The 27,563-nt window shown below is 37.2% G+C and overlaps 1 protein-coding gene across 1 annotated transcript in view; it reads left to right on the forward strand.

The window, feature by feature from the left end:
• MAGI2 (membrane associated guanylate kinase, WW and PDZ domain containing 2) overlaps positions 1 to 27,563 on the forward strand; it is a 650,039-nt gene that overhangs the window by 432,068 nt on the left and 190,408 nt on the right. Inside the window, exons 9-11 of the mRNA XM_081799668.1 lie at positions 5,970 to 6,608; positions 16,821 to 16,834; positions 18,620 to 18,626. Of these exons, the coding sequence (XP_081655794.1) occupies positions 5,970 to 6,608; positions 16,821 to 16,834; positions 18,620 to 18,626 (660 nt within the window). The remainder of the gene's footprint in view (positions 1 to 5,969; positions 6,609 to 16,820; positions 16,835 to 18,619; positions 18,627 to 27,563) is intronic.

A 27,563-nucleotide genomic window follows, 5' to 3' on the forward strand; every position in this document is an offset into this window, starting at 1 on the left:
TTTTTTTTTAAAGATTTTATTTATTTATTTGAGACAGAGAGAATGAGAGACAGAGAGCATGAGAGGGAGGAGGGTCAGAGGGAGAAGCAGACTCCCTGCCGAGCAGGGAGCCCGATGCGGGACTCGATCCCGGGACTCCAGGATCATGACCTGAGCCGAAGGCAGTCGCTTAACCGACTGAGCCACCCAGGCGCCCTAAACTATTTATTCTTTGTCATCCTTAGGATATTTTTATTTTCCACTCATTACCATCTATTTGTTTAAAAGTTTAATAGATGTATTTATATATGTGACATTACAATAGTTCTATACCATTTACAGAACATTTTCATAGACACCTCTTTTCTACAGGGTAGGTAGAACAGATGTCAATTATCTCCATTCTGTAGATGAGGAAACTGATGTTGAATGACTTGCTTGAAGAGCAACCCAAAGAGACCCAGCTTCAATTCTGTTTGTCCATCTGGTATACCACAATGCTTCACTTTGGAGAATAAACTATATTAAGGGCAGTTATTTTCAATTTAATTGAAGTGTTGAGTTGTACACCCTCACAAGTATATGTCAAAATTTATTATGTTTTTTGGGGGGTTGTAGAGTAGAATGAGAATGAATATTCAATATCATAATAAAATTTCCTATTATAATAATATATGTATAATATGTATATTATACATATATTATAATATATATATGGGAGTAGTGGGTGAGATTTTTTTTCTTTTAGCAAAAATTTAGATGACTTGGTGAAAACACAAGTTAGAGACAATAAAGGCAGCAAATTTAGCTATGAAATCTATTCCAGTTTTCCTCTAAATCTTTCTATCCTTTATTCAATACGAATGTGTCCTAAATACCTGAAGAGTTCTAAACATAGTAATATTACTCTATTGATTTTGTGGGGAAAACTTGGAACAGGTAGAAAACTCCCACAAAGGAATAAAGTCAGAGATGAATTTGTACTGACAAATATGATGAGGCAGTAGCAATCGGAGCAGGAATAATGGAAGATATCTTTGAAAAAGTGAAGGAAAGGATGAATCAGTTGGGATGGAATTACACACAGAAAGGAAGTGCCCATGAGAAGAGAGGAATAGCAGAATTCAAGTAAAAAGGCAAGGAGCAAGTTGTAAATCGTGAGCAGTTAAGACACCAGCATCACAAGAATGGGAACTTATTGGATGGTGAAGACAAAAATAAGTTGGAAAGTCTGCTGGTAAAGAGCATTAACCAGTACGTCTAAAATTGAGTAGTGTGAACTTAATGGAGGAGACTACAGGATGAGAATGGAATGTGAAGTAAGTTATTCTAGTCTAGTCCAAGATGGTGGTTAAGGAAGGTAGACAGCAGGTGGTAAGTGAAAGAGGCTAAAAAGGAAGTTTTGCACACCACAGTGACTCAACGAATGTGGGAGCAGAAGAAAGAAGTATAAAAATAACTGCACTTTAAGCAGTGCCTTACGAAAAGTGCCCTGTTTTATCCAAAATAATGAAGTACCCAAGAGGTATCCAGTAGTGTATTTTGATTCCAATGACTAAGAGAGGGACCAGTTAGCTTGGAACATGTTTTCATACAGGCCAGCAGTTTTAAACTTCTGCTTCATCAGCCTGACTCTCCTTCACTTGCACTTTGAAATCTCTTCATTGGGAATCGGGTCTTTATGAGACCAGCTCTATTGGAGACCCGAAGCTCATCAGTCACTCCAAATTTGACCCATAGGCCCAAGGTCAATAGCCCTAACGCAGCTGGCCCCAATAGGGCCTGAAGTGAACGGCCACATAGGAAACAGTGTAAACTTGCAGGCAAGACGGCAATGAAAATGGGTGCTTGGCTTCCAAACAAGATGCATCATTTTATTTTTATGGAAAACCTTTCCTTGGTAAAATTAAAAGTGTTTTCACAAGCATGATCTCATTCTCACAGTAGCCGTGTGAAAGAGGAAATGGAGGAGATGTTTTAATTCCCATTTTATAAAAGAATAAATTGAGAGAGGGAGAGATCAAGTGACTCTTCTCCCAATTCTCCCTCTTAAATAGGCCAACGGGGCTTGAGCTAGAGCCAGTTCTCCTAATGACGTCTCTTTCTGTGCTCTGAAGCCCAGTCTATCCCAGGACTTGGCATGGCACCATCAGATGGCATGTACCAGGTGGCTCATATTTTTATTTCACAACATGTCAATGACATCCATACAGCACAGTCTATAAATATCCCACCCAATTAGTTCTATCTGAACAGGCAAATGTTTGCTTACAAATCCATCTACAACAATTGTGGTATGACACAATGTCTAGGCATCTATACACATTTTTTTAAGTCAGCAGTTGAGTACTGTCAAGTTGTTAGTTTTATCCTGTGATAACTGACCACTCATCTTTTACATTCAGAAAGCTTCTGCACAGCTCTCTAAAGATATCACTTTATCACTGCTTGCTTGACTTGAAAAATTGCTCTGAGTGGAAAATATCCATAAATTTTAAAAGCAGTCTTACACTGCTTTTAAACCACAAATAGTTCTCATTCTGTTTCTAAATAGCAAGATCACATTAAAACTCAAAAATAGATAACATTAATCACTATAATTCAAATAACCACTCTCTAGACCTGGCAGGGAACCTGGAGAGCTTAGTTCTTTTTTCCTATGAATTTCTGGCATAGCATGCTTGGGGGGTGGGGAGTTTGTTAACAGTGTTTAAAATTAGGGAAAGCCTTAGAGGAAAGTGACATTTGTTACCTTCCTGTCTTTTATCTGCCCACTCAGAAACCCATCCTCAGCCTAGATTATGACTGGGGTGGGAATATCTTGGTGGGACTGTCCTGATTTTTATAGAAGGATATAACCAAGGACAGATAATAATTACTGAAATAGCAGTCACCCTTTGCATAACAATTTGCAGCTTACAAACCCTGTCACCTGCATGATCTCATTTGTTATTTCCCATAGAACAATAAGTTGCTATTATTATTATTCCTCATTACTTGTGAAAAATGTGAGTCACAAAGGATTTAAGTTAGTTTTGAAAGTCACACAGCTAGAAAGTGATGAAGCTGGAAACTGGACCAAAGTCTTCTGACACCCTGTCCCATGTAATGTCAGCTATACCGTGCAGCCTCCCAAACCTACCAAAAATGTTGGATCAAAAGAATGGAGGTGGGCAGAAAAGTAGTCAATGTGTTAAAAAAAAAATGTAAAGGACTAACCAAATAGGAAAAAATGAGGAAATGAGATGTACTAAAGAGGAAACCCAAATGGCCAATAAACATATGAAAAGATGCTCACCCTCACTAGCAATCTTGGAAATGCAAATTAAAACCATGATCACACCCATTAGATCGATGAAAATTAAGTCTGAGAATGCCAAGTATTATATAAGATAGGGAGCAATGAAAATTCTGATATACTAGAAATAGGGGTGTAAATCAGTTTGACCTATTTTGTCAGTCATTTGCCATGACATAACAAAGTTGAAGAAGCAGGTGGTCTCGGCCCAGCAATTCAATGCCAAGGTCCATACCTCAGAAAAACTCCACCATAAGTGCACAAGGGCCATGGAAAGAGATTATTAGCAGAATTATCTCTAGTAGCCAAAAATTCACAAGAACCCAAACATCCAATAACACAAGAATGGACAAATATTAATAAAGTAGTGATGTAGCCATCCAACAGATACTCTATTGCAAGGAAAATTAGTGAACTAGAGGTAAAAGTATCAAATAGATAAATATCACAAATACATTTGGAAGGAAATTACAGAAGATTAATAGGTATACCATTTACAATGATTTTAAAATGTGCAAAACCGTATTTTGGGGGATATTATTATTTAGGGATTAAATTTTACTTAGGAACGTTATTTACAGGTACCTGGATATGTCATAAAAGCATAAAGTGCATGTGAATAAAGCAGGACAGTGATTACGTTCAGAGAGGGCAGTAAGTGGGAGGGCGGTGCCACCTGGAGGACCACAACTAATATGTTCAATGTTCTCATCATTGAGTTGGATGGTCATACACAGTATTTATTCTTCTCTCAACCTTGTAATGTGTAAAATAGATGATCCTAACTTTAAAAATAGAAGAGGCAGGAAGAGAAGAAAAGAGTTTGTTCTGGATCAGATACTTCTCTGGGACTCTGGGATGACCAGACCAGTTGAAAATGATGCCAAACAGTCCCCATTTGCCCTGGTCCAATGGCGAATCATAGTAGCAGAGAAAGGATGCTCATCCCAACTCAGCCCTAAGTCCTGCTCCAAAATCCCCACCATTACACCAACACCTTTCTGATACACATAATTGAAGTGTGAAGTTCCATCTACCCAATCACGGAGTCTGTGACATTTTCTAGAATCACACTTAAGCTGAATCCCAGAAAATGTTTGTTTGACTTTTCTCTTTATATCTTTAGCACTTTCAAGCAGGTCTCTAGCATTTGGGAAGAGCAAGTGTTAACTGAGTCTATGTTGTTGAGAGTATTTTACTCAGGAATGTTTTATTCATAGAATTATTTATTTTAGAATGCATAAAGTGGAGTAACCATTTTATATCAGACACCTAAGAAAAGCTAGAGAAGTATTTAACTCTGAAAGTTCAACTCTGTTTTTACATTTTTGATGTTTGCAATTTTGATGGGCAAGGATGTCTCAGTATGAAATCCCTAGCCATTTACACTACCCATTTCAGAATTATCCTGATAAATTAATACCTGCTGAGTTACTCATTTGACAGTCTGTGAAAACATGTCTTTTTATCCCTCATGTATTCCTCAGCATAGTCAGGCACAATCTCAATTTACAAGCATAATTCTCAAATATTATGGTTTGTGAGAATAAAAAGATCAACCCATAATAGGGCAGTTCTCTAAAACTAAAATTGTTATTCATACATTATTGAAATTTTGGAACAATTATCTCAAACAAGCGTGTTTTTTCTGTATCTTAAGGAGGAAATATTGTTTTTCAGAATTTTTATTTTATAATGAATAATTAACATTCAGGGCATTTTTAATATCATAAAGTTAACATCTAACCAGTGGACATCTGTAACTCTATGATAATTCATTGGGGAGAGAAGACAAATGGCTTTTTTAAAAAGATCTACAGAAATATTAATTAATCTAAGATCAGAGGATGAGTCTATGGCAGCCTTCTATTGAAAGCCAAGGTCCCAAATCCCCTCCAACTTATTTTAGCAATAGTAATATTAATAGTGGTCCACATTTATTGGGCACTCACCATGTGTCAGGCACAATGCCAAACACTTTTCCCGCATTATCTTATTTAATCCTCACAACAACTTTACAAATGAGGAACTGTGCCTCAAAGCAGGTACGTCACTAGCCCAATATCATGTATCTGCTAAGGAGTAGAGTCAAGATCCGGACCCAGATCCCTGATCCCAGAACCAGTGCTCTTGACCTTTGCTTGTGTATACACAGAACCTTTGTAATTACATCTTGCTATAGATGGAGAAAATAAATGGGCAAAATCTTTCCTCTTCCATAAAAAAGAAAAGTAGCAGTTGACTCAGTCAAGTTATTATACCAAAAAAACCCATATACCGGGGCTTTCTTTTTCATCTAAAACTTATGACCACTACTTCTCAATAGTTTGAAATTCTATTAACTGAATTGCACTGAAGATGGAAATGAAGATGAAAAAGAAGCATAGAATGTGTGCTTCCTCAATGTACAAATGCTTCTAAACTTTTCTTTCTGAACACAAAGCTGTTTCTGAACTCCAAGAATAAACACATAGCATTTTTTTTCATCATTTGATCATTGTATTTGTTGGCAGACCTGTTGGTAACCTTGAGTCACCTACAGTGAATTTAAATATTCTTCTAATTGGTTTTCTCACAGCTTACTGAGAAACAGAGTGCCTCTTTTACTAGTCTCATAAATAATTCCATTTCTCTATGTCAACTTTAATTGAACTTACCTCATGTTGTCAATCTCTTTCCTTTTTCCTTGCAGGTGATGTCATTGTCTATATTAATGAAGTTTGTGTCCTTGGACATACTCATGCAGATGTAGTCAAACTTTTCCAGTCTGTTCCTATTGGTCAGAGCGTCAACCTGGTGTTGTGTCGTGGCTACCCTTTGCCCTTTGATCCTGAAGATCCTGCTAACAGCATGGTGCCACCCCTTGCAATAATGGAGAGGCCACCTCCAGTGATGGTCAATGGAAGACATAACTATGAAACATATTTGGAATACATTTCTCGGACCTCACAGTCAGTTCCAGATATAACAGATCGGCCGCCTCATTCTTTGCACTCAATGCCAGCTGATGGTCAACTAGATGGCACGTATCCACCACCCGTCCATGACGACAATGTGTCTATGGCTTCATCTGGGGCCACCCAAGCTGAACTTATGACCTTAACCATTGTGAAAGGTGCCCAGGGCTTTGGCTTCACTATTGCTGACAGTCCTACAGGACAGCGGGTGAAACAAATACTTGACATTCAGGGATGCCCTGGCCTGTGTGAAGGCGACCTCATTGTTGAGATCAACCAGCAGAATGTACAGAACCTGAGCCATACAGAAGTAGTGGATATACTTAAGGACTGTCCCATTGGAAGTGAGACTTCTTTGATTATCCATCGAGGAGGTAAGATAAACACTACTCAGTAATAAAATATGCAGGTAAAATAATAGGACCTTTACAATACTATCATAAAAATGGAAGTTTTCCTCGAGTTGAATGAAATCATACTTCAAAAAATAGAAGTCAAAGAATAGGAGAGAAAAACAAGAGTTGAAAAATAAAAGTCAAAGACTAGGAGAGAAAAACAAGAGTCCAGGAAGCGATGGGTTGTTTTTTTAATTTTGAGAATATATATTTTCTTCCAATTTTATATTAAACACAATAAAAGTAGTGCTTTCTGTCTCACAAATGTATCTTAGTATGAACTTGGAGGGTAAAGCCTGAATCCCCAAATATGAGTGGTTTATATTCCAAAAGTTCTTTTTTTTTTTTAAAGATTTTATTTATTTATTTGAGAGAGAGAATGAGAGAGAGAGAGAGAGAGCATGAGAGGGGGAGGGTCAGAGGGAGAAGCAGACTCCCTGCCGAGCAGGGAGCCCAATGCGGGACTCGATCCCGGGACTCCAGGATCATGACCTGAGCCGAAGGCAGTCGCTTAACCAACTGAGCCACCCAGGCGCCCCTATATTCCAAAAGTTCTTAATATTATCAGTTGTAGAGATCTCAAACTGGTTTCCCATTGACTTAATTAAGAAATCTGGTTCTTCCAATCAAGTCAATGCTCTGCACTGTGCTTAGGATTCTAGCTAGCAGGTGGAAGCTGGTTCAACCCAGTCCAAGTTCAAATATAGTCTTCATAATCCCCATCAGGACATTTGGGAACTGGTTGTCACAGAAAAATCTTTTTCGAGTCATGAATTGGGATGCTTAGGAAACTTCTTCCACTACAAAGGTACTCCTCCAGCAATAATTACTCATGGTGCCTTCCATGACCTGGGCAGGAAGTTACGGAACAGGGTTAGGGCTGAAGTTCTAAGCTGGGTGTTCTAGGTGAACTATGGAAATCGGAGCAGTGAGGAGGGTGGTAGGAACTCTGAGCCCTGGGGGTTTCCTCCCTTCTACCTTCTGGGGAAGGGAATGGGGCTAAGAGGAAGGCCCCTCCTTCATTCCTCTGCTACTTTGCTCTTAACTATCAGTGACACTAGGGAGAGAAAGGAGGGAAGGGCCACAGATTGGAAGGATACTTGAAAACAGAGTATAAAGGAAAAGGCTCAGGCTAAGTCCTGGTTTTCTGCTTACCGGTTCTGGGACTTGGGACACTTAAAGTCCAGGAGCCTCAGAAGCCTCGGCTGTTATATTGGGATGATAATACTCCCTAACGTGGTGGTCATGGTTCTTCATATCGAATGGCCCACCATCGGTGTTCATGAAATGTGTGTTGAGAGTAAAGGAACGCTGAAGCTACAGCAAGGGTGGGGCAGAAGGAGCAGCTCTTCAAGGAACTCATGCGTGAAGAACACAGTGTGGCCAACATATGTGATTGTCTATTCAGAGCACTAAAAACAGCAGGAGAGCCCTGTTGGTTTGAAATGCAAAGGAAGGCAGTCAAAGCTTGAAAGAAGCACCTTTTATGATTTATTTGGCACTCACTGCAGGTGTTTCCACTTCAAGGAAGTATTTACATTATTGATTCCTTGTGTGAAAATGGACACCAAATACTAGGCATTTTTTGAGCAACACTGTACAAAGTATTATGTTCCTATATTAAAAAGGGAAATTATGATAGCAGAAGTCTTAAATTTGACCTTCTTAAGGCGTTGTTACAAAATAGCACTTGAATCTTTACAATTAAATATTGACAGTGTGTTTTAATTTCTCCCATTGCTTGTGTAAGATTAAAACAAATACTCTTAATTAAAGCCATATCTTCATAGCATGCAATTGAAAAGCAAATCTTTGTAACAGGTTCTTGATATTAAAAGGTATACTGAAAATTACTGTGCGGTATAGCCACTCTCTGATTCATAGAAACGAGTTTGTATACACATCCTATATAATGACTTTTTTAAAAAAGGCATGGCATATGGGGCGCCTGGGTGGCTAAGTGGTTGGGCGTCTGCCTTCGGCTCAGGTCGTGATCCCAGGGTCTTGGGATCGAGCCCCGTGTCGGGCTCCCTGCTCATCGGGGAGCCTGCTTCTCCCTCTCCCCTCTGCTCATGCTCTCTCTCTCAAATAAATAAATAAAATCTTTAAAAAATTTTTAAAAATAAAAGGCATGGCATAGCAGGAAAAAGTATTTTGAAATCACTGATGTATATATAAACGCCCGCTATCAGCTAGACCACCCTATTCTTGCTCTTTTTTTTCCCCTCTCTATTTTTCCCACCTCTCCTTTAATCCTCCAGGATGTTACATTTTGTTTGCATTTTGCTTGTGTTTGGGGGTAAGGAATTGGTTTTTATTTTGTGGCTAGTGTAGACCTGCAGAATGTAGTACCCTGTAATAAAGTACTTCTAGTCAAAAACCTCTTGTGTTTCCCCAGATTCCCACAATTTGCACTCATCTCTCTGAAATTATAAGGAACTAATACCATGTTTTTGTGATGAAATTTTTCGTAATTGTTTTGGCTTTTATAGATTCTTTCCATTTTCATATAAATTTTGGATTCATCTTTTGCTTTCTCTTATTATAGGCTACTCAAAATTGCTCATAGCCTCATTCAGATACGTCCAGACCTTCAAGAGCAGAGTCATAGGCCTGGGTCCTTCTATCAGAATTGTGGTTCTTGTTTGTTTTAATTATTTACTAGGATTTTTAATTTTTAAAGCAATACTATACATGGTTTAATTTTTTTAAACAGTGTCAGAAGGTATGCAATGGAAAAATAATTCTCTTTCCTGTCCCAGACTTTCAGTCCTTTTTTCAGAGGCAAACATGTTTTTTGAATATATACTCCCAGAAATATTGGGGTCTTAACTAGCACATGCATGAATATACGTAGTATGTTTACTATAAATGATATGATATTATACATACATATGTCTTACTCTAAATATCTTGGTTATTAGGGTATATTTCATTTTTAACACACACCATTTTGGAGTAATTTACATAACATAAAATTCACCCACTTAAAATTTATACATCAATAAGTTTGACTAAAATGATATTTTTGTGTAACAGTCACCATAATCCTTAGAACATCCATCATCTCAAGTTCCCTCGGCCCCAGAAAATCACTAATATGCTTTCTGGATAGTTTTGCCTTTCTGGAAATTTTTTATAAATGGAATCATACAGGAACACCTGGGCGGCACAGTAGGTTAAGCGCTGGACTATTGGCTTCTGCTCAGGTGGTGACCTCATCATGGTCGTGAGATCAACTCTGCATTGGGCTCCGTGCTCAACTCGGAGTCTGCTTGAGATTCTTTCTCTCCCTCTGCCCCTCCCGCTTGTGCTCTCTCTCTCTGAAATAAATAAATCTTTAACTAAGTCAGTCAATCAATCGATCAATCAATCAATGGAATCATACAATATATAGTCTTTTACATAACAGAATGCTCCTGTGATTCACCCATGCTGGTGCATGTGTGAGTAGTTTATTTCTTTTTATCACTGAGTAGTTAGTATTCCATTGTATGGATCTACCACTTTTTAAAATCCATTCACAAATGGATGGACATTAGCGTTGTTTTCAGGTTTTGACATTCATAAATAATGTTGCTGTGAACACTCGGATGTAAATGTTTGTATGTGCGTATGTTTTCATTTTTCTTGATGAGATACCTAGGAGTGATACTGCTGGGTTATATGACAAATATATATATAAATTGTTAAGAAATTGCCAGAATGTTTTCCAAAATGACTATACCATTTTGCATTCCCCACTAGTAATGTATGAGGTTTCCAGTTTCTGCCCATTGTTGCCCTTAGTTGGCATAGTCAGTCTTTTTGATTACAGTCATTCTAGTGTCTGTATAATGATACCTTTTTTGTAATTTCAATTTACATTTCTCAATTTTTTTATGTGTTTACAACATTCTGATGTGTTTATTAGCATTCATATATCTTCTTTGATGGCATGACTACTCAATATTTTGCCCATCTGAATATTTATTGGGCTATTTATCTTCTTATTACATTGTATAAATTCTTTATGTATTCTGATTACATGTCTTTCATAAGATATATGGTTTGCAAATATTTTCTCCCGTCTGTGGCTTGTCTTTTCATTTTCTTAATGGTTCCTTTTGAAGCACGGAAGATTTTAATTTTGATGAAGTCCAATTTATCAGTGTTTTCTTATGTGGATTATTATTTTGGTGTTTTATCTATGAAATCTCTGCCTGACCCGAGGTCACAAACTTTTTCTTGCTTTCTTTTAGAAGTTGTATAATTTTAGCTCCTGTATTTACATCTATATTTTAAGGTCTGTGGATAGTGTGAGGTAAGGGTCTAATGTATTTTGTTGTATATGGAATTTAATTGTTCTAGAACCATTTATTGAAAAAAAAACTATCCTTTCCTCTTGGATTGCTTTGTGGCACTTCAATATTTTTTTAACTAGCATGAATGTGAGTGTTTATTTCTAGACTCTCTTCTGTTCCAGTGATCTATATGTTTATCCTTATGATAATGCCATACTTTTTAGATTACTTTAGCTTTATATCAAGTCTTGAAATCAGGTAGTGTGAATCCTCTAACTTTTGTCTCCTTTTTCACAATTATCTTGGCTATTCTAGATTCTTTCCACTTTCATATAAATTTTGGGATCATCCTTTTTATTTTACTTATCTTAAATAAAAGGACTGTGGAGATTATGGTGTTGCTCCAAATATGTAGAACAATTTGTGAAGAATTTCCAAGCTAACACTGAATCTCTTGATTCATAAATATGGTATATCTCTTCATTTATTTAATCTCCTTTAATTCCTTTCAGCAGTGGTTTGTAGTTTTCAATGCACAGATCTAATACGTCTTCTGTTACACTTATTCCTAGCTATTTTATTGTTTTTGACATTATTGGGAATGGAATTATTTTCTTAATGTCATTTTCAGATTGTCATTTGCTAATGCATAGAAATACATTTGATTTTGTTTTGATCTCATACATTGCAATCCTGTTATACTCACTTCTGGGTTTTTTTATAAATTTCATAAGATTGTCTGCATAGATTATTATGTTGTCTGATGGTACAGTTTTATTTCCTCTCTTCCAATTTGTATGCCTTTGATTTCTTTACCTTGCCTTATAACACTAGCTAGAAACTCAACTATGATGTTTCATGGACGTGATTATGAGCAGACATCCTTGACTCATTGTCAGTTTCAGGGGGAAAGCATTAATCTTTCACCATTAAGTATGATTTTAGGTGTAGGCTTTTTATATGCCCTTTATCGGGTTGAGAAAGTTCCCATCGATTCTTAGTTTGTTCAGAATTTTAATAATCAATGTATCTTGGCTTTGAACAAAAGTTTGTGTTTTTTTTTTTTCTGAAACTATTGAGATGATCATGTGGTTGTTTTTTTGTTTTGTTTTGTTTTGTTTTTTTACCTTTTATTAATACAGTGTTGGGAAGCCTGGGTGGCTCAGTCAGTTAAGTGTCTGCCTTCGGCTCAGGTCATGATCCCAGGGTCCTGGGATGTAGTCCCGAGTTAGGCTCCTTGCTCAGCAGGGAACCTGCTTCTTCCTCTGCCTGCCTCTCCCTCTGCCTGCTGCCCCCCACCTGCTTGTGCTCTCTCTCTCTCTTTCTGACAAATGAATAAATAAAATCTTAAAAAAAAATACAGTGTTATACATTACATAATTTTTAAAATTTTTTACAGGGAAGGGGTATAGGAAGAGGAAGAGAGAGAGAGAATCTTCAAGCAGATTCCATGCTGAGTGGGGAGCCCATGAAGGGCTCAATCTCACCACCCTGAGATCATGAGCCGAAATCAAGAGTTGACACCTAACTGACTGAGCCACCCAGGCGCCCCTACATGATTTTTAGATGTTGAACTAATTTTTGCGTTCTGATACAACCCCATTTGTGTATAATTCTTTTTGTATGTTGCAGACTTTTTTGTTTATATTTTATTAAGAATTTTTGAACCTACTTGGGGAGAGATTTTCTTTAGTTTTCTTTTCACGTGATGTCATTGTCTGGCTTTTGTGTCAGGATAATCTTGGCCTTATAACGTAAGTTGCAAAGTGTTCCTTCTCTTTTTTCTGAAAGAGTTTGTATGGGGCGGATATTAATTCTTCCATAAAAGCTTGATAGAATTCACCAGTGAAGCCATCTGGGCTGCATTTTTATCTGTAGAAAGATTTTTGTTTACTAATTAAATTCATTTTCTTGATTTAGGCCTATTCCAATTTTCCAATCTTCTTCAATCAGTTTTTGGTAATTTATTTATTTCTATGAATTTTTACAGTTCATCTAAGTTGTCAAATTTGTTAACATAAAGTTTTTAACAAAATTTCATAAAATTGTTTCCTAAGAACCAGCTTTTAGATTCATTGTTTTTCTATTTTCTATTTCAATGTGTTCCACTCTGATCTACTTGCTTCGTGATTGGTTTACTTTGCCTTTCTGTCTTCAAGCTTAGATTAATGATTCTACTCCTCTCTTTCTAATAAAAGCATTAAAGCTATAAATTTCACTGTAAGCACTTCGTTAGCTTAATTTCATAAATTTTGATATGCTGTTTTCTTTTTCATCCAGTTCAAGGTATTTTTTTTTATTTCCCTTATGATTTTTTTTTTGACGCATAGGTTACTTAGAAATGTGTTATTTTTCAAACATTTAGGATTTCCCAGTTCTTTACTGTGAATTTCTAATAATTTTTCCTTGGAGAAAAATATGTTTTGTATTATTTCAGTCCTTTTCAATGTGTTGAGACTTGTATCATGGCCTAGTTCCTTGCTTTTTTTAACTTAGAAATTTATCTTAGAGCAGTTAACATATTAGTTCAAAAATATATCTCATTATTTTTAATAGCATATTTAATTGGATACCCAATAATGGGTATTGTGGTTACTTTTAGTCTTTTTCTCTTGTAAAAAAAAAAAATTCGTGTGTCTTTGCACATCTATCTCTGCACAAGAGAGTAGATTTATTCTTTCTTTCAACAAATATTTCTTGAATGTCTAATATGTACTGGGCACTTTTTTGGCACTGGAGATAAAGCAAAAAACAAAACCAACCACATTCTTTTACTCATGGAGTTAACATTCCATTGGAGGGAGACAAATGAAAACTAAATGCCCCATAAATATGCTTTTTGTTTACTTATTGCGTATCTCCTATCCCCCTAGAGTTTTATTCCTAAATATTAATTTTATAACCAGTTACTTTACTAAGTTATCTTAACTGTTTCTCATATATCTTTCAGTTCATTTCATGGGATTTGGAAGCATACAGTCCACGACCTACAAATAGCAATCATTTTGCTTTCTCCTTTCCTATTTGCATACCTCTGATTTGTCTTATTTAATACATTTGACTGTTACTTCATGAATACTGTTGATTAATAGTGGGAATTATGGAAATTTCTATCTTATTCCTGGCTTGAATGGAAGCTGTCTCATTTTACACAGTTAACACAATGCTGGCTTTTTATTTGAGATGAATATTTACCATGTTAAGGAAATACCCCTCAATTCCCATTTCATTAAGAATCTTTTATCAAAAATGGATAGTGAATTTCATCAAAAACGACAAAAGGCAATTACAGAGATGATCAGTATTCTCCCCTTTGATTTAACACTCGATGAATTGAATTAAGAGATGTATTAGTATTGAACTATCCTTTCATTCCTGGAGTAAACTATATTATATTTATAATGTGCTGCTAGATTCTATTTCTTTATACATAACTTTGCACCAACATTCATATATGAGATTGGTCTGAAGTTTTCTTTTTTGGGTTTTGTTTTGTTTTGTTTTGGCTTGTTCTTTACTATTAAAGTTTGCTATCAAAATGATGCTGGTGTCATAAAAGCAATCAATAACTGTACTTCTCTCTCTCCTCTAAAACAATTTAAGTAACATTGATTTTATCTATTTTTTGAAGATATAATACACCTTTGAAATGATCAGGTTCCAGGGGGTTGGCTATGTGTTTGGTCTGGTTTGGTGAAGGAGAGTGATACCTTTTACAACTTTCTCAAGTTCTTCCATAGTAATTAATCTTAGAGTTTCTATCTTGGCTAGATTCAGTTTTTATCATTTATATTATCCTACAAATTTGTCTCTTTTATTCATTTTTTTAAATGTGTTTAAATGGAATTGAATCGGGTATTTTCTAATTTTGTCTTCTATTGGCCACATTACCTAAGAGTATTTTAATTATTCTCATTTCTTGTTGGTGTTATTTTCTTGATGAGTTTGGCTAACACTTTTTCTATATTAATGGCTCAAGAAACATATAGTTTATGTATAAATAATTTGTTGGCTGATGCTCAACCTAGTAGTTATAGGGAATCATTATACTTTCTACCCAAGGAGGCTGTTATTTGATGTATGGAATAAAGGAACTCCAGAGTGATTACTATAATCAGTCCTTGTCATGTATTGTCCTCTTATTTATATTAAAATGCACAAAGTCCCCTACTTAATTTGTGAACCTCCCATAAATTGCACCCAATCAGTATTTGAAAAATTTCCTTCCTGTCTCTGGAAAACATGATCCCAAAGGTTTTCACTAGATCAGAATATTCTCTTCATATGCTGATAATGTAATAATTAACTAGTATCAGTAATATACATCTTTTCTTTCTTTTACATTCAAGCAGAATTCAGAATATTTGAGAGCCAGCATATACTATATCAGAGCTGTGTTTGAGGGCAAAGCATAAAAATTAGGGACATAATTGTGTCTATGTAGAGAATTCTTCCTTTAAATTTTCAAAAACCGTATTATCAGACAAAAACATTCTATCACAAGTTTTAAACTGCACAGAGAAAATAGTAAAAGCACAACTGTAAGAAGAATTGATATTTTTAATGTTGCTAACATTTTTTTCTTTTTTTGTTGTTTGAAATAGTTTTTTTCTCCTATCTGATTTTTTTTTGTTTTTTTTGTTTTTGTTTTTTTATTATGTTATGTTAGTCACCATTCAGTACTTCATTAGTTTTTGATGTAGTGTTCCACGATTCATTGTTCGTGTGTAACTGTGGAAAGAGCTGAGGTGCCCTTCAACAGATGAATGGATAAAGAAGTTGTCGTCCATATATACAATGTAATATTACTCAGCTAACATTTTTTTCTAAATTTTTTTTGTTTATGAAGTTTCAAATTCACATGAAGTTGTGACTATAGTACGCAGAACACCATATACCATTTACCCACATTGCTGGTAACATTTTGCCCCATTTGCTTAATAACGTGTGTTTGTGTGTGTGTGTGTTTCTGGACCACTTAAGACTAAGTTGTGTATGTCATAGCTTTTTATACCAAATATTCTAATATTTATTTCATGTCACTACTTATTTGGAGAAACGTATAAGCAGCTAGTTAGTTAAAGTTATAAAAGATACGATTTTTTTTTTTTAAAGATTTTATTTATTTATTCATGAGAGACAGAGAGAGAGAGGCAGAGGGAGAAGCAGGCTCCTCGCTGAGCCAGGAGCCAGACATGGGGCTCGATCCCAGGACCCCGGGATCATGACCTGAGCCGAAGGCAGACGCTCAACCATCTGAGCCACCCAGGCGCCCCTTTTTTAAAGATTTTATTTATTTATTTGAGAGAGAGAATGAGATAGAGAGAGCATGAGAGCGGGGAGGGTCAGAGGGAGAAGCAGGCTCCTCGCTGAGCAGGGAGCCTGATGCGGGACTCGATCCCGGGACTCCAGGATCGTGACCTGAGCCGAAGGCAGACGCCCAACCATCTGAGCCACCCAGGGGCCCTAAAAGATACGATTTTTAAACTACCACCACCACCACCATAACAAAAGACTTCAGAAATTACTAAAAGAGCGTCAATACTCACCAGTAATAAGGATATGTTACAGGACTCTTTTTGGAAGAGAAAAGGCATGGGTTATTTGAGAAGAGTGCTATCCAGAGAGAGAAAGCAAAAATCAAAGCGCATATCCCACAGTCGATGTTATGTAATCCAACTCTCCACTTGATGTCAGCAGAAAAGAGCGTGTATGACACAGCAAACCAAGTAATAAGTCCACACCATGAGATGAGAACAACCATGGCATGCTGGCTGCTGTATTAACAAATATGTCCTGAGGTTCCAAAGAAAAATCTATTTCTCATTCATATGATTTCCAATGCATGTTTTCCTGGATAGCAGATTTCCTGGGCAACTCTTCTACACACAGTGGTTCAGGGAACTAGGCTTCTTCTCTCTGGTGGACCTCCATGCCCTAAGGCCTTGAAGCCCCCCACTGGGTTCTCTCTAACCAGCTGATACACATCACTTCCTCCAATATTCCATTGACCAGAACCCAGCTCTAGATCCCATTAACCATAAAAGACTGGGAAATATGGTATCCCTGTATGCCCAGAAATAAGGGACTGGTTTGGGGTTATGCATGAAGTAGCCATTCTGCTTTTGATATTTCTTGTATGCTCTCTGCACCTTGACCTGCATATCAGGGACATATAACTACGAATTATGTGAAACAGAGATGAAATATTTTTTGTAACATGATATTGTAATATGAGTCACTGTAGGCTTTTGAGGTACACTCAAGCCAGTGGTGTATGTTTTTAAATTCACAAGTTCTCTTCACATTTTCTTTCTCAACCCAACTTTCATAGATAAAGAAACTTAGACCCAAGGTTCAGTAATTGGCCCAAGTTTATTGAATGTGTATCTAGGCAGGGAGATGGACAATTTATGTCCTCAAATATAAGAAGTGTGGATAATTATCAGTGAAAAGGATGGAAAATGCCATGGATCTCACGAGATGTACACCAAACAGGGAAATTATTGCACAGATGATCCGTAGGGTGAGAGAGACAGGATGCTAGGAATACTTGTAGAGTTGTTATATTACTTAGAAGTAGCAGAAACAGAACTCAAATCTCTATCTTCTGACTCTAATATTAGAATTCCCCAATTTTATGAAAAGGAAGTTTTGATGGGTTTTGCTTGGATAGGTAGGGTTTATTCATCCATGTGTTTATTCACTTCATAAGTATTTGTTGAGGACCTACTGTGTGCTCAGCTCTGGTTTATGTGCTGGAAATATGTCAGTAGTCAGAACAAAGTTCCTGCCTCAAGAAGCTTACCTCCTAGGGGGAAATTAGGTAATAAACAAAGAAATACGTGTTAGAGATAAGAATGAAGAAAAACTGAGAAACAGGGTAAAGGAAAGGAGTATGATGAGCAAAGGAGACCATTCTCTTTTAGAAAGAGTAGTCAGGGAAAGTCATCTGTGAAAAGATGAGTGATGGAGCTAGCCGCATGGATGTCCAGGGACAAGCATCTCAAGCAGGGGGAAGGCCCTGAGGCAGGACTGTGCTTGTTGACAAGCAACAAGAAGGAAGCTCATGGGGCTGAGACAGAGCGGGGAAGAGATGGAATGGCAGATGAGGTCAGAGAGATGAGGTTAAGCGTCTGCCTTCGGCTCAGGTCATGGTCTCGAGGTCCTGGGATTGAGTCCCACATGGGGCTCCCTGCTCAGCTTCTCCCTCTCCCTCTGCTGCTGCTCTCTTTCTCTCTGTCAAATAAATACATAAAATCTTTAAAGAAAAGAAAAGAAATCAGTAGGCAAGGATGGAAACAGGCTTACTTATCTTACTTTCTACCAGTGAACTCATGTCAGATCAACTTCTTATCACCAAAAGAACTAACATCCCTATTTGTTCTCATGTCTAAGTTAGTGAAATGTTGTCCTGTGGTAGGTTCCAAAAGGAGGAGCTATATTATACGTAATATTTTAGACCTCATTCCAGGGCTTATAGGGGGAGGAGAGGAAGCCATCTATTATATCCAAGAGAGTCAGGTCTTTATCATAAAGTTTATGTACCATAAAAATAAAAATCTTAAAACTGCAGACTCTCCTTAACCCAGAAGGTACCTCACTCCACCCCAACCCGCACCACACACATCAGTTAAATAGTTGCATTAATGTATCAGTTTCTTTTTTAACTGAAAGATGTATCTGTTAGCCATTTCTAAATATAAGTGGAAGAGTGGACAGAAGTGTCTTTTAGATGGTAAATCCAGTCTGCACGTGATAAGATATAACTGTTAATTATTGATTTCATATTTACTTTTTATTTACCCCATTTACTAATTTGAGGACACTTAAGTGCAAAACAAAAAAGGGCATGTTAAGACTTACACTCCCATAGTCCTCAATATAAATGTAAATAATTGCTGTAAGTGGATATATACAGAAATGCCAATTAAGAGAAACTGCTGATTCTTTAAATGCTAGCCAATTGCCCTCAAAAGCAAGGACTGTGTCTTATTTGTCATTTTTCCTCAGAGCTTGGCATGTACACTTGTTATATTATTGTTATAACATTAAGAAGAGAAGGATAGTGACAAAACAAAAATCAGGAAGATGCACATGTGAGTCACATAATGCAGCTGAGTGTACAAAAATGGACAAAACTATTTTTCTACTGATTTTTTTCTGTCTGGACTTTTAAAGTAACCTTGGCATCTCTCCTTTCACTTTGGTCATGTACCAAATTTTGCCTAACTTGTCTCTCTTCTTCTTCTCTATTTATTTCACAAATGTCCCAGGTGCTGTTCTAAATACAGGGATATCCAGTGAACAAAATAAATCCTTGTTCTTGTGGAGCTTACTTTAAATGTAATGGGTAATAATAGATTGATCCTGTAAATTAATCCATCAACTGTGCCAGTTATTTGACTGTAATACCTGCCATACAGTGTCTTCACTCACAAAAAACATACAGGCTTACTGGCATGAGATGATGAATGACTCATTTAACTAGAATCAGCATACAGTATGATGTGAGCTCCTAATTCACATGGCTAGTTTGAGTGTGTCGCTTAGGTCCTCTGGCCACCAGCTCCCCATTTGCAGATTGAAAATCACTGTAATGTTCATACCTCTCAAAAACTCTATACAGTTCTCAATGTTCCTGAATCATGGGCTTATTTGCATTCATTACATTATATACATTCATTAGTTGGGGGCCCCAGGAGTAAGGAGTTGTAAAGAATACTTTGCTTTTCATGTATTAACCTGTAAACATATTCCCTGCACCCTTCTAATCCACAGTGGTAATTTCCTTGAGCTCACAGCCCAGAAGCTTACTAACCTGATACAAATTTGACAGTAGCAAAATCAAGAGATTTCAGAGGGAAGAAGGAAAAAGCAATAATGATTATTAGCCAACAATTCTGAGGTGACAAGAAGATGATCAAATTTACTATTACACAAAATATGTTCAATCAGTTCATGCAAATTATTTGTGTATGTGGAGGGAGAGAATCTTAGTGTCTTTTCATTGAAACTTTTCGAAAACGTTATAAACTCAAATCTAAAAATGACTGGTATACAGTAAATTTACCGAGTAAGTTTCAAATTCCCCTGGTTCTATAAATCTTAAAACTTTAGTAGTCCCCCCCAAAAAACAAAACCGCATTCCTCACTATCTGCCACTATGGTGTAATAAATTATATTTAGGAAATCATGCCAGTCATATAAAAAATGTGCCCCCAACTTGCCAGTTGCTTATGCATAAAAGCAGAAAGTTAAATGTACTGAGTGCAGTTAAAGTTATGTGCAAGAGCATTCCAGATAGTAAACTTAGAAAATCTTGCCACAAAGACTATTGAATCACAGGACCTACATGTAGGCTCTTACTTGTGAAATAAATGAAAAAAATCATCTACAGCATTATCTTGTTATAAAATACAAAGTCATGTTCATTTTTTCATATTGCAGAATATGAAACTGTAGACTTATAATGAATATAAATTCTACCAAAAGTGCAAATGAAAATAATTGCAGTTATTATACTATATTAATGAAAGTTATGCTAATTGCCCTAAAATTTAAAGAAAATGTATTGTTTTGCCTCTCCTCCTAATTAATGTTATTTCACAATGTGTGGTACATTTATGGAGAATTTTGTAATGCATTAGATAAATCAGTTTTACATTTCCAGGAGAGTGTGCTTCAATGAGCATTATAATGTATTTCAGTTCAGAAACAGTTTTATGTTACAAAGCATCTTCTACGGGCAGATTGGAAAAAGTTGCACCAAAGTGACACTTTCACTTAAAATTTGGAATAAAATTTAGTGAGGGAAGCATAGATGAATCCGTTTCAGTTAAACGGCTCTGAATTTGAGATGAATGTTACATTATGGCTATGTATTTTTTTCTGATATTAAAAAAACTACCTAAACTACATATGCCAGCAATCAAAAATGAGTTTGGGGGCCTGCTAAATCCCACATAGAAGACCCTGCCATTTGATGTGTAAGTCCCAGCTCCTGTATAAAAGTGAATGGAAATGAAATGAAACCACTATACCACTAAATACACTCATTAGATCCACATTAGGTGAAGCTAATCTAATATCCTTCATCTTAAGTGCTTATAGATAAGTTTCCCTACCACATCCCTTAGAAACAAGCTCGTAGGGGCGCCTGGGTGGCTCAGTCGGTTAGGCGTCTGCCTTTGGCTCAGGTCATGGTCTTGGGATGCTGGGATCGAGCCCCGTGTTGGGCTCCCTGCTCAGCGGGGAGTCTGCTTCTCCCTTTCCCTCTGTTCCTCTCCCTGCTCAGTGCTCTCTGTCTCAATAAATAAATAAATAAATAAATAAATAAATAAATAAATAAAACAAAACAAAAAAACAAGCTTGTATAGGCCCATCCTTTCTTCTTTCCCTCTGGATTCAAAGAAAGACTTGGTGGGTCCTCTTTTCAGACACCGATTTTACGTTGCTCTGGAAGGAAGCCACTGCCATCCACTCAGGGAACTGCTTCATCAATATTCTCTTTATCATGGGCACTATTATAACTTCCTTTTTCCTTTGGGCACCTAACCCTTAGCCTACAAACTTCCTGGACTTCATCCCATACATTAAGAAGGTTTTCTTGATTCTGCATTACCGTCCAGCCATGCTCTTTCACTTTTCTTTGATTCTCAGACAACTTTCTTGAAATATTATCCATGTATGTGCCTATATATATCCCACTTTATTCCATAATTTATTTAAGACCATTATTCTTGGAGGAATAGGCTTTACTTAACATCTGTGCGTTTTTTCTTTTTAACCAGACTGGCATCTCTCAACCTACTGCTATCTGGTTTCTTTTCCCATCATGCTATGGAAAATGCTCTCTCTGATGTTAGCAGACTTCCTCTTTGTCAAATGAATACTTCTCATTTCTTCCAGAATGTCTCTTCCCTTTGGTTCCAGGACACCAATCTCTTCTAGTGATCCTACAATTCTCTGTTTCTTCTCAGACTCCTTTAATGAATCCTATTTCTTTGTCCATTTTTTAAAAACTGAAATTTCCCAGATGTGGTTGCTTGTAACTCTTGGTTTATGATTGTAGCTTCACCACCACTACCATGGTCACCCACGTGATCTTACCAACTTTTATGGTTTTATTTCTCCTCTTAATACCCTTGTACTTTTCCATGGCCTCTGGAGAACCAAAACCAACTTTTTATCTCTTTTTAATCAACCAAATCCTTCATCATCTGGGCCATAACAGCCTCTTCAACTTCATGTTGCATTCTTCATTCCACAAATATTTGTTGAACATCTACTATGTTTCAGATACTATTTGAAGTTCTATAACACAGCAGTGAACAAAACAGATTAAAAAACCCTACCTTCATGGAACTTATATTCTCCTAGCAACCCACAAGTGTTGTTTTATACTTCATTGCTGTAGCAAATTATTTATTTCTACATGAAAAAAAGTCCCTTCTCTTTCATGATTTTTGGCAAATTCTTATTCACCCTTGAGAATTCAGGTCAGATGTTACTTCTTCCAGGAAGATTCTCCCAACATTCCACATTTCCCCAAGAAGCCTTGTAAATGCTCTTGTCATTTCTTCAGACCAAAATTTTCTGTTAAGTCATAGCAATGGAGTTGCCATTGTCTCCCTTCAGAATTTATCAAGAGAATCCCCAAGAGACACACTGTACCTTCCAGACTGAAAGATCCATGGCTTTAATAAATTGTAAATGGGCTGCTATTTCACCAGGTGGCCAGTGAATCTCTAATTGATAAGAGTCCATGCAATAATTGTGTGGTGTAGTTGAGAGGACAAACTTGCTCACATGTATTGGGAAAAATTAATAGATTTAATATGCCATTCTGATGTGTTAAAACTCTGCCGTTAGTCTAATTATGATGAAGTTATAAAAATGGATACAAATGCAGCACAATCGCTCTCTTCTTTTAACTTCTATTTGTCCATAAACTAAGGATCATTCTTTTAACAGAAGATGCAAGACCACATGACTTGGACTTCTATACCTTTTAGCATTTAACAAATAGTGTTTAGCTATTTCTCTTATCAGAAGAGCTATTAAATTCATTAGTTTGCTTGCCAATTTTGTTTTTGGAGCTACATACTTTCCAACAATCTACTTTAAAAATATATGATCCTTTTCCCTCCTTTTTTCCTATGTGGATTTTCTCTTCCAACCAGTGGCCCCCAACTGAAGTCCATCTCATTCTACCCCCTTTCCCCACTCCAGGGGTGTACAGAAATATTTTCAGGTTATATTCTGAAAAAAAAAAAAAACCCTCAAGATCAGAGTTTGAAATACAACTCTTTTAAAATGTTATTTGTAAGAACTGCATTGCAGGCTCAAAGGAGGCTTATCAGTCAGTAGCTGGCCCACCACCCTGTGATTCCCAACATAATTCAAATGACAGGCTTTCCTCTAAGGACCCTTCGAAGAATTGCTCTGTTTTCAACAAAAGGGAAAATATCAAGTAAGGGAAAGGAGACTTTGTGGTACCTTCAGGGGATGGGAAGGAGGGGGTCTCTGTCATCATAAATTAACAAACTTGAAAAAGGCTATTTGAAGACAGTTGCTAGTACCGTATGGTGGAAGAAGTCACCATATTTGTCTAGTAAACCTTTAGTATATATGAAATGTTACCGTGCTTGTCTGATGATTCCATTCGAAACATCAGGAATCTGTTTCTTAGTTTTAATTTTAACTTCAAGAATGCATGACTTTAATTTCTATTTGTTATTAAGGCCATTTTTCTTTATCAGTTGTCATAATGCAGGGGTTCTTACTCGCATTTAGTGCCCGGAGCCAGGAACGCTAAAACATCCTGCTTCGAGGGACAGGCACACACATCCAAAAACTTTCCATCCAAAATTCTAAGTAGTAGTGTCTCCACTGAAGAATATTCTGACACCAATGACCAGGGATCTTCTCTGCCCTTGTTGCCTCGGCTCCTTTTCTTTCTGTGCCTGGCAAAGCTTACGGCCTCCTCAGGTAATCTTCTAGCAGCACCTTGCTTCCTCAAGGTGTGGATGAGGACTGCCATCCTCATTACCTATGAGACCAGGTAATCTGGCAACCCGTCTCAGACCTACTGAATCATAATCTGCATTTTAAAAACATAACCAGGTGATTTGTATTCAAGTTAAAGTCTGCATATTCAAAATACAGTTGGTCTCTGGAATGGGTGATCCTGGCCTCATGACAGAATCTCCTAATTTAATAGAAGAAATTTATGCCAAATTAGCCTCCCCTAAGGCTCCAAAGAAAGTTTACTTCAACAAATGTCTCTAAACTGTAGAGGTATGAAAATTTTCATCTTTTATAAAAATAATGACCTTTGTGAGGCATGTGTCTTAACATACTGAAAACCTGCCCAGGGAAGGCACAGAAAGACAAGGCGAACAAGACTTCTGAGACAGCCAGGCACACGGAAGGAAGGTCATGCTTCTAGGATTTTCACGGAAAACTGTGGCTGCCCAGAATCTGAACTGGCATCAGAAGGGATCAGAGACATCCCAATTACTCCTCTTTCTTTTTTTTCTCAGAAGAATGAATCACCCAAGCTTCCCTTGAAAGTATCAATACTTTTTGATGTCTTTGCATGAGAGCCTAGAATTTAAATTGATTCCTTCAGAAATTTGGGGAATGACTGATTAGGAACAGTAATCAGAGTGATAGATAATGTGAACTTTAGTTCACATATGTAATGTAAGTTATTTATAAATTACATATTTGTTGAAAAGTACTAGCAAAAGAAAGTTTTTAAAAACTTATATTCACCTTTTGTAAAATGCTTAAACAACATAAATTCTCACAGAGAAATAAAACCTTGTTCTACCAGAAGTGATCAGAAATTGTGCTTATCATTCCTGCCCTTTGAAAATATTATATTATGCTAAAAAACTGGCTCTGTATACTACATACAGTTGGACTTTAAATTGTCATTGTTATATCATAAAAGTAACATTATACTTTAACTCCAGAATATCTGAAAGTACTTTAATTCAAAACAGCACTCTGGGGGCGCCCAGGTGGCTGTCAGTTATACATCCAAATCTTGATTTCTGCTCAGGTCATGATCTTAGGGTCATAAGATCAAGCCCTGCATCGGGCTCCATGCTCAGTGGGGAGTCTGCTTGAGATTCTCTCTCTCCCTCTCCCTCTGTCCTCCCCACCCCCCTCTCTAAAATAAATAACTCTTAAAAAAACAAAAAACAAAAAAACAGCACTCTCAAGTTTTGGGGAAAACTCATCTGGTCTACATCATCAGGCATGGTCTAATTAGTCCTGGTGTTATTCCCCTGAGACATACTTGAAGGGGTTCTTTAACTTGGGAAATTAATAAGGACCAAAAAAAGTACTGAATCAAATATAGTATTGAATCAAATATATGCAGTTTATCAGAAGTTAATTTAAGCACACTTAATACAGCCATGTTCAAATAAATGGTTTTTTCTTTGGATTGCCAATCCCTATTCACTAGATATTGGTGGATCCCTTAGCCCAGAATGGTTGGGTGTCCCCTGAATCTGTGTCTGGAATCTGAGCTTTCATCTGATGCCCTTGTCCACTTCTGCCAGAACCCAGGTTCCCTCTCTAATGAAGTCAGCGGTGGCCCCTTTTGATGTCCCCCTCTTTAGGTGGAGGTCTTGCAAGATGGGTTTACTCCTAACGAGCCTGCTCTGTCATTGTCCCTTCCTATTAGGAACCTGTCCTGCTGGTTCCCAAACAAGAATTACTATCAAAGGAAAAAATATTGTATCTCTTCTTAGCAGGGTGAGCCACAGCTGTCTATTGCAGGCTCCATGTCCTAGTAGGATAAAGGGGGGGCCTCCTCCTGACCTAGCACAAGGTCACACCAGAGTGCTGGCCTCTTTGCCATGAGGCTAAACCCATTTGCCAGAGTCTACCCAGCACCCAGTCTCTGGTTTCTTCCCCAGCTAGAGTGAAAGAAAACTCTCCAAAGCCTTGTTTCCCTCCAATGTGATGGTATTGGGTAGCCAATAGAGTTGTTAGGAGCACAGGCCCTGAGCTCAAATTTATGTCCTGACTTGACCTCTGGGATCTTAGACACATTCCTTATGATGTCGAAAACTCAGTGTCCTCACCTGTAAAATGTAAAACTACATGTGTGTTTGTCAAGAGGATTAAACCAGAACGTCCATGTAAAGCATTTATCACGGTGCCTGACACAGAGGAGCTACTCAATAAATCTTGGCTAGTAGTTAGACATGAGAGTCAAGCCCTAATTTGTCCCTTGTTCCACACCTTTCCTTAAGAGTTTGGGAATGATTTGCAAAATGCATGTGATGATGGTTTGTGGCTCAGAAACTACCAGACCCATTCTACTCAGGTGGGTCACATTCCAGCCTCTACTGATTCATATTGGCCAAAGGGCCCCTGTGGGTACTGCATTCCAGATGGCTCTTCTTCCTAGCAGATGCTTTTTTATAATTCAGTGTTTTAGGTAAATGAGTTTATACAGGGTCTTTAGAAATGCATTATATCTGCCCTTCAGAAGTGTTTGCTCATAATGAAATAAATCATTTCTTCTGAGTTTGCCATGGATCACAAAGGGCTCACTCAGCTCCAGAGGCAGAAACATAAAGATGGTTTCCCTGTTACATTTTTCGTCTAACACACATTATATTTAACAAGGAATGTGAGTTCCTTTCCTTCCCCATGAATACGTTTCTATTTTTAGTAAATTTAAGTTAAATAAAGACTTCCCACATCTACTGATATTCCAAATAACATGTATTTTAAATGCAAATACTCAGAATTCCCAGGTTTTAAATCATTTGCATCTAAAAAAGTTTCTAAAATGCTGATTAAAAGCATGGGGTCCTTGTTGTTGATGTTCTTCCAGCAGGCTATAAGTCTTTTTATTTTTTTTAAGATTTTATTTATTTATTCATGAGAGACAGAGAGAGAGAGAGGCAGAGGGAGAAGCAGGCTCCCTGAGGAGCAGGGAGCCAGATGCGGGACTCCATTCCAGGACCCTGGGATCATGACCCGAGCAGAAGGCAGACGCCCAACTGACTGAGCCACTCTGGCGCCCAAGCTATAAGTCTTATAAAATAGATTCCTAAGGAGCCTGCTCTGTTATTGACCCATCTTGTTAGAACCTTGCTTCCTGGCTTCCCAGTACTAACTCACAAAGTTAAAGCATCACTACCATTCTAGAGGTGGTGATTCACAGCTATGTGTTAGTATCCTGAATATGCTCAGAAATTCTGCTTAACTCGGTCCCAGATTTATATTCTCTATAACTCCCAAGCCTAGGTGATTCTGATGCAGATGGTCTAGAGGCCACAACTTTAGGAACAATGATCTAGGACAGGGGTTAGCAAACTATGACCCACCATCTGCTTTTGAATGCCTCTTGAGCTAAGAATAGGTTTTGAATTTTTTTTCAGCCTTATTGGGATATAATTGACATACACCATTGTGTAAGTGTAAGGTGCACAGTGTTGTGATTTCATGTATGAATATATTGCAAAGTAATTACTGCAGTAAGGTTGGGTAATGTACAATTTTTGCATTTTTAAATGTTTAAAAATATCAAATGAAAAATACTATTTTTGACATATGAAAATGACATGAAATTCAAATTTCATTGTCCATAAGAGCTTATTGGAACACAGTC

The sequence above is a fragment of the Leptonychotes weddellii genome, chromosome 12 (assembly GCF_054177405.1).
Source record: "Leptonychotes weddellii isolate Sample4059 chromosome 12, ASM5417740v2, whole genome shotgun sequence".
NCBI classification, from domain to species: domain Eukaryota; kingdom Metazoa; phylum Chordata; class Mammalia; order Carnivora; family Phocidae; genus Leptonychotes; species Leptonychotes weddellii.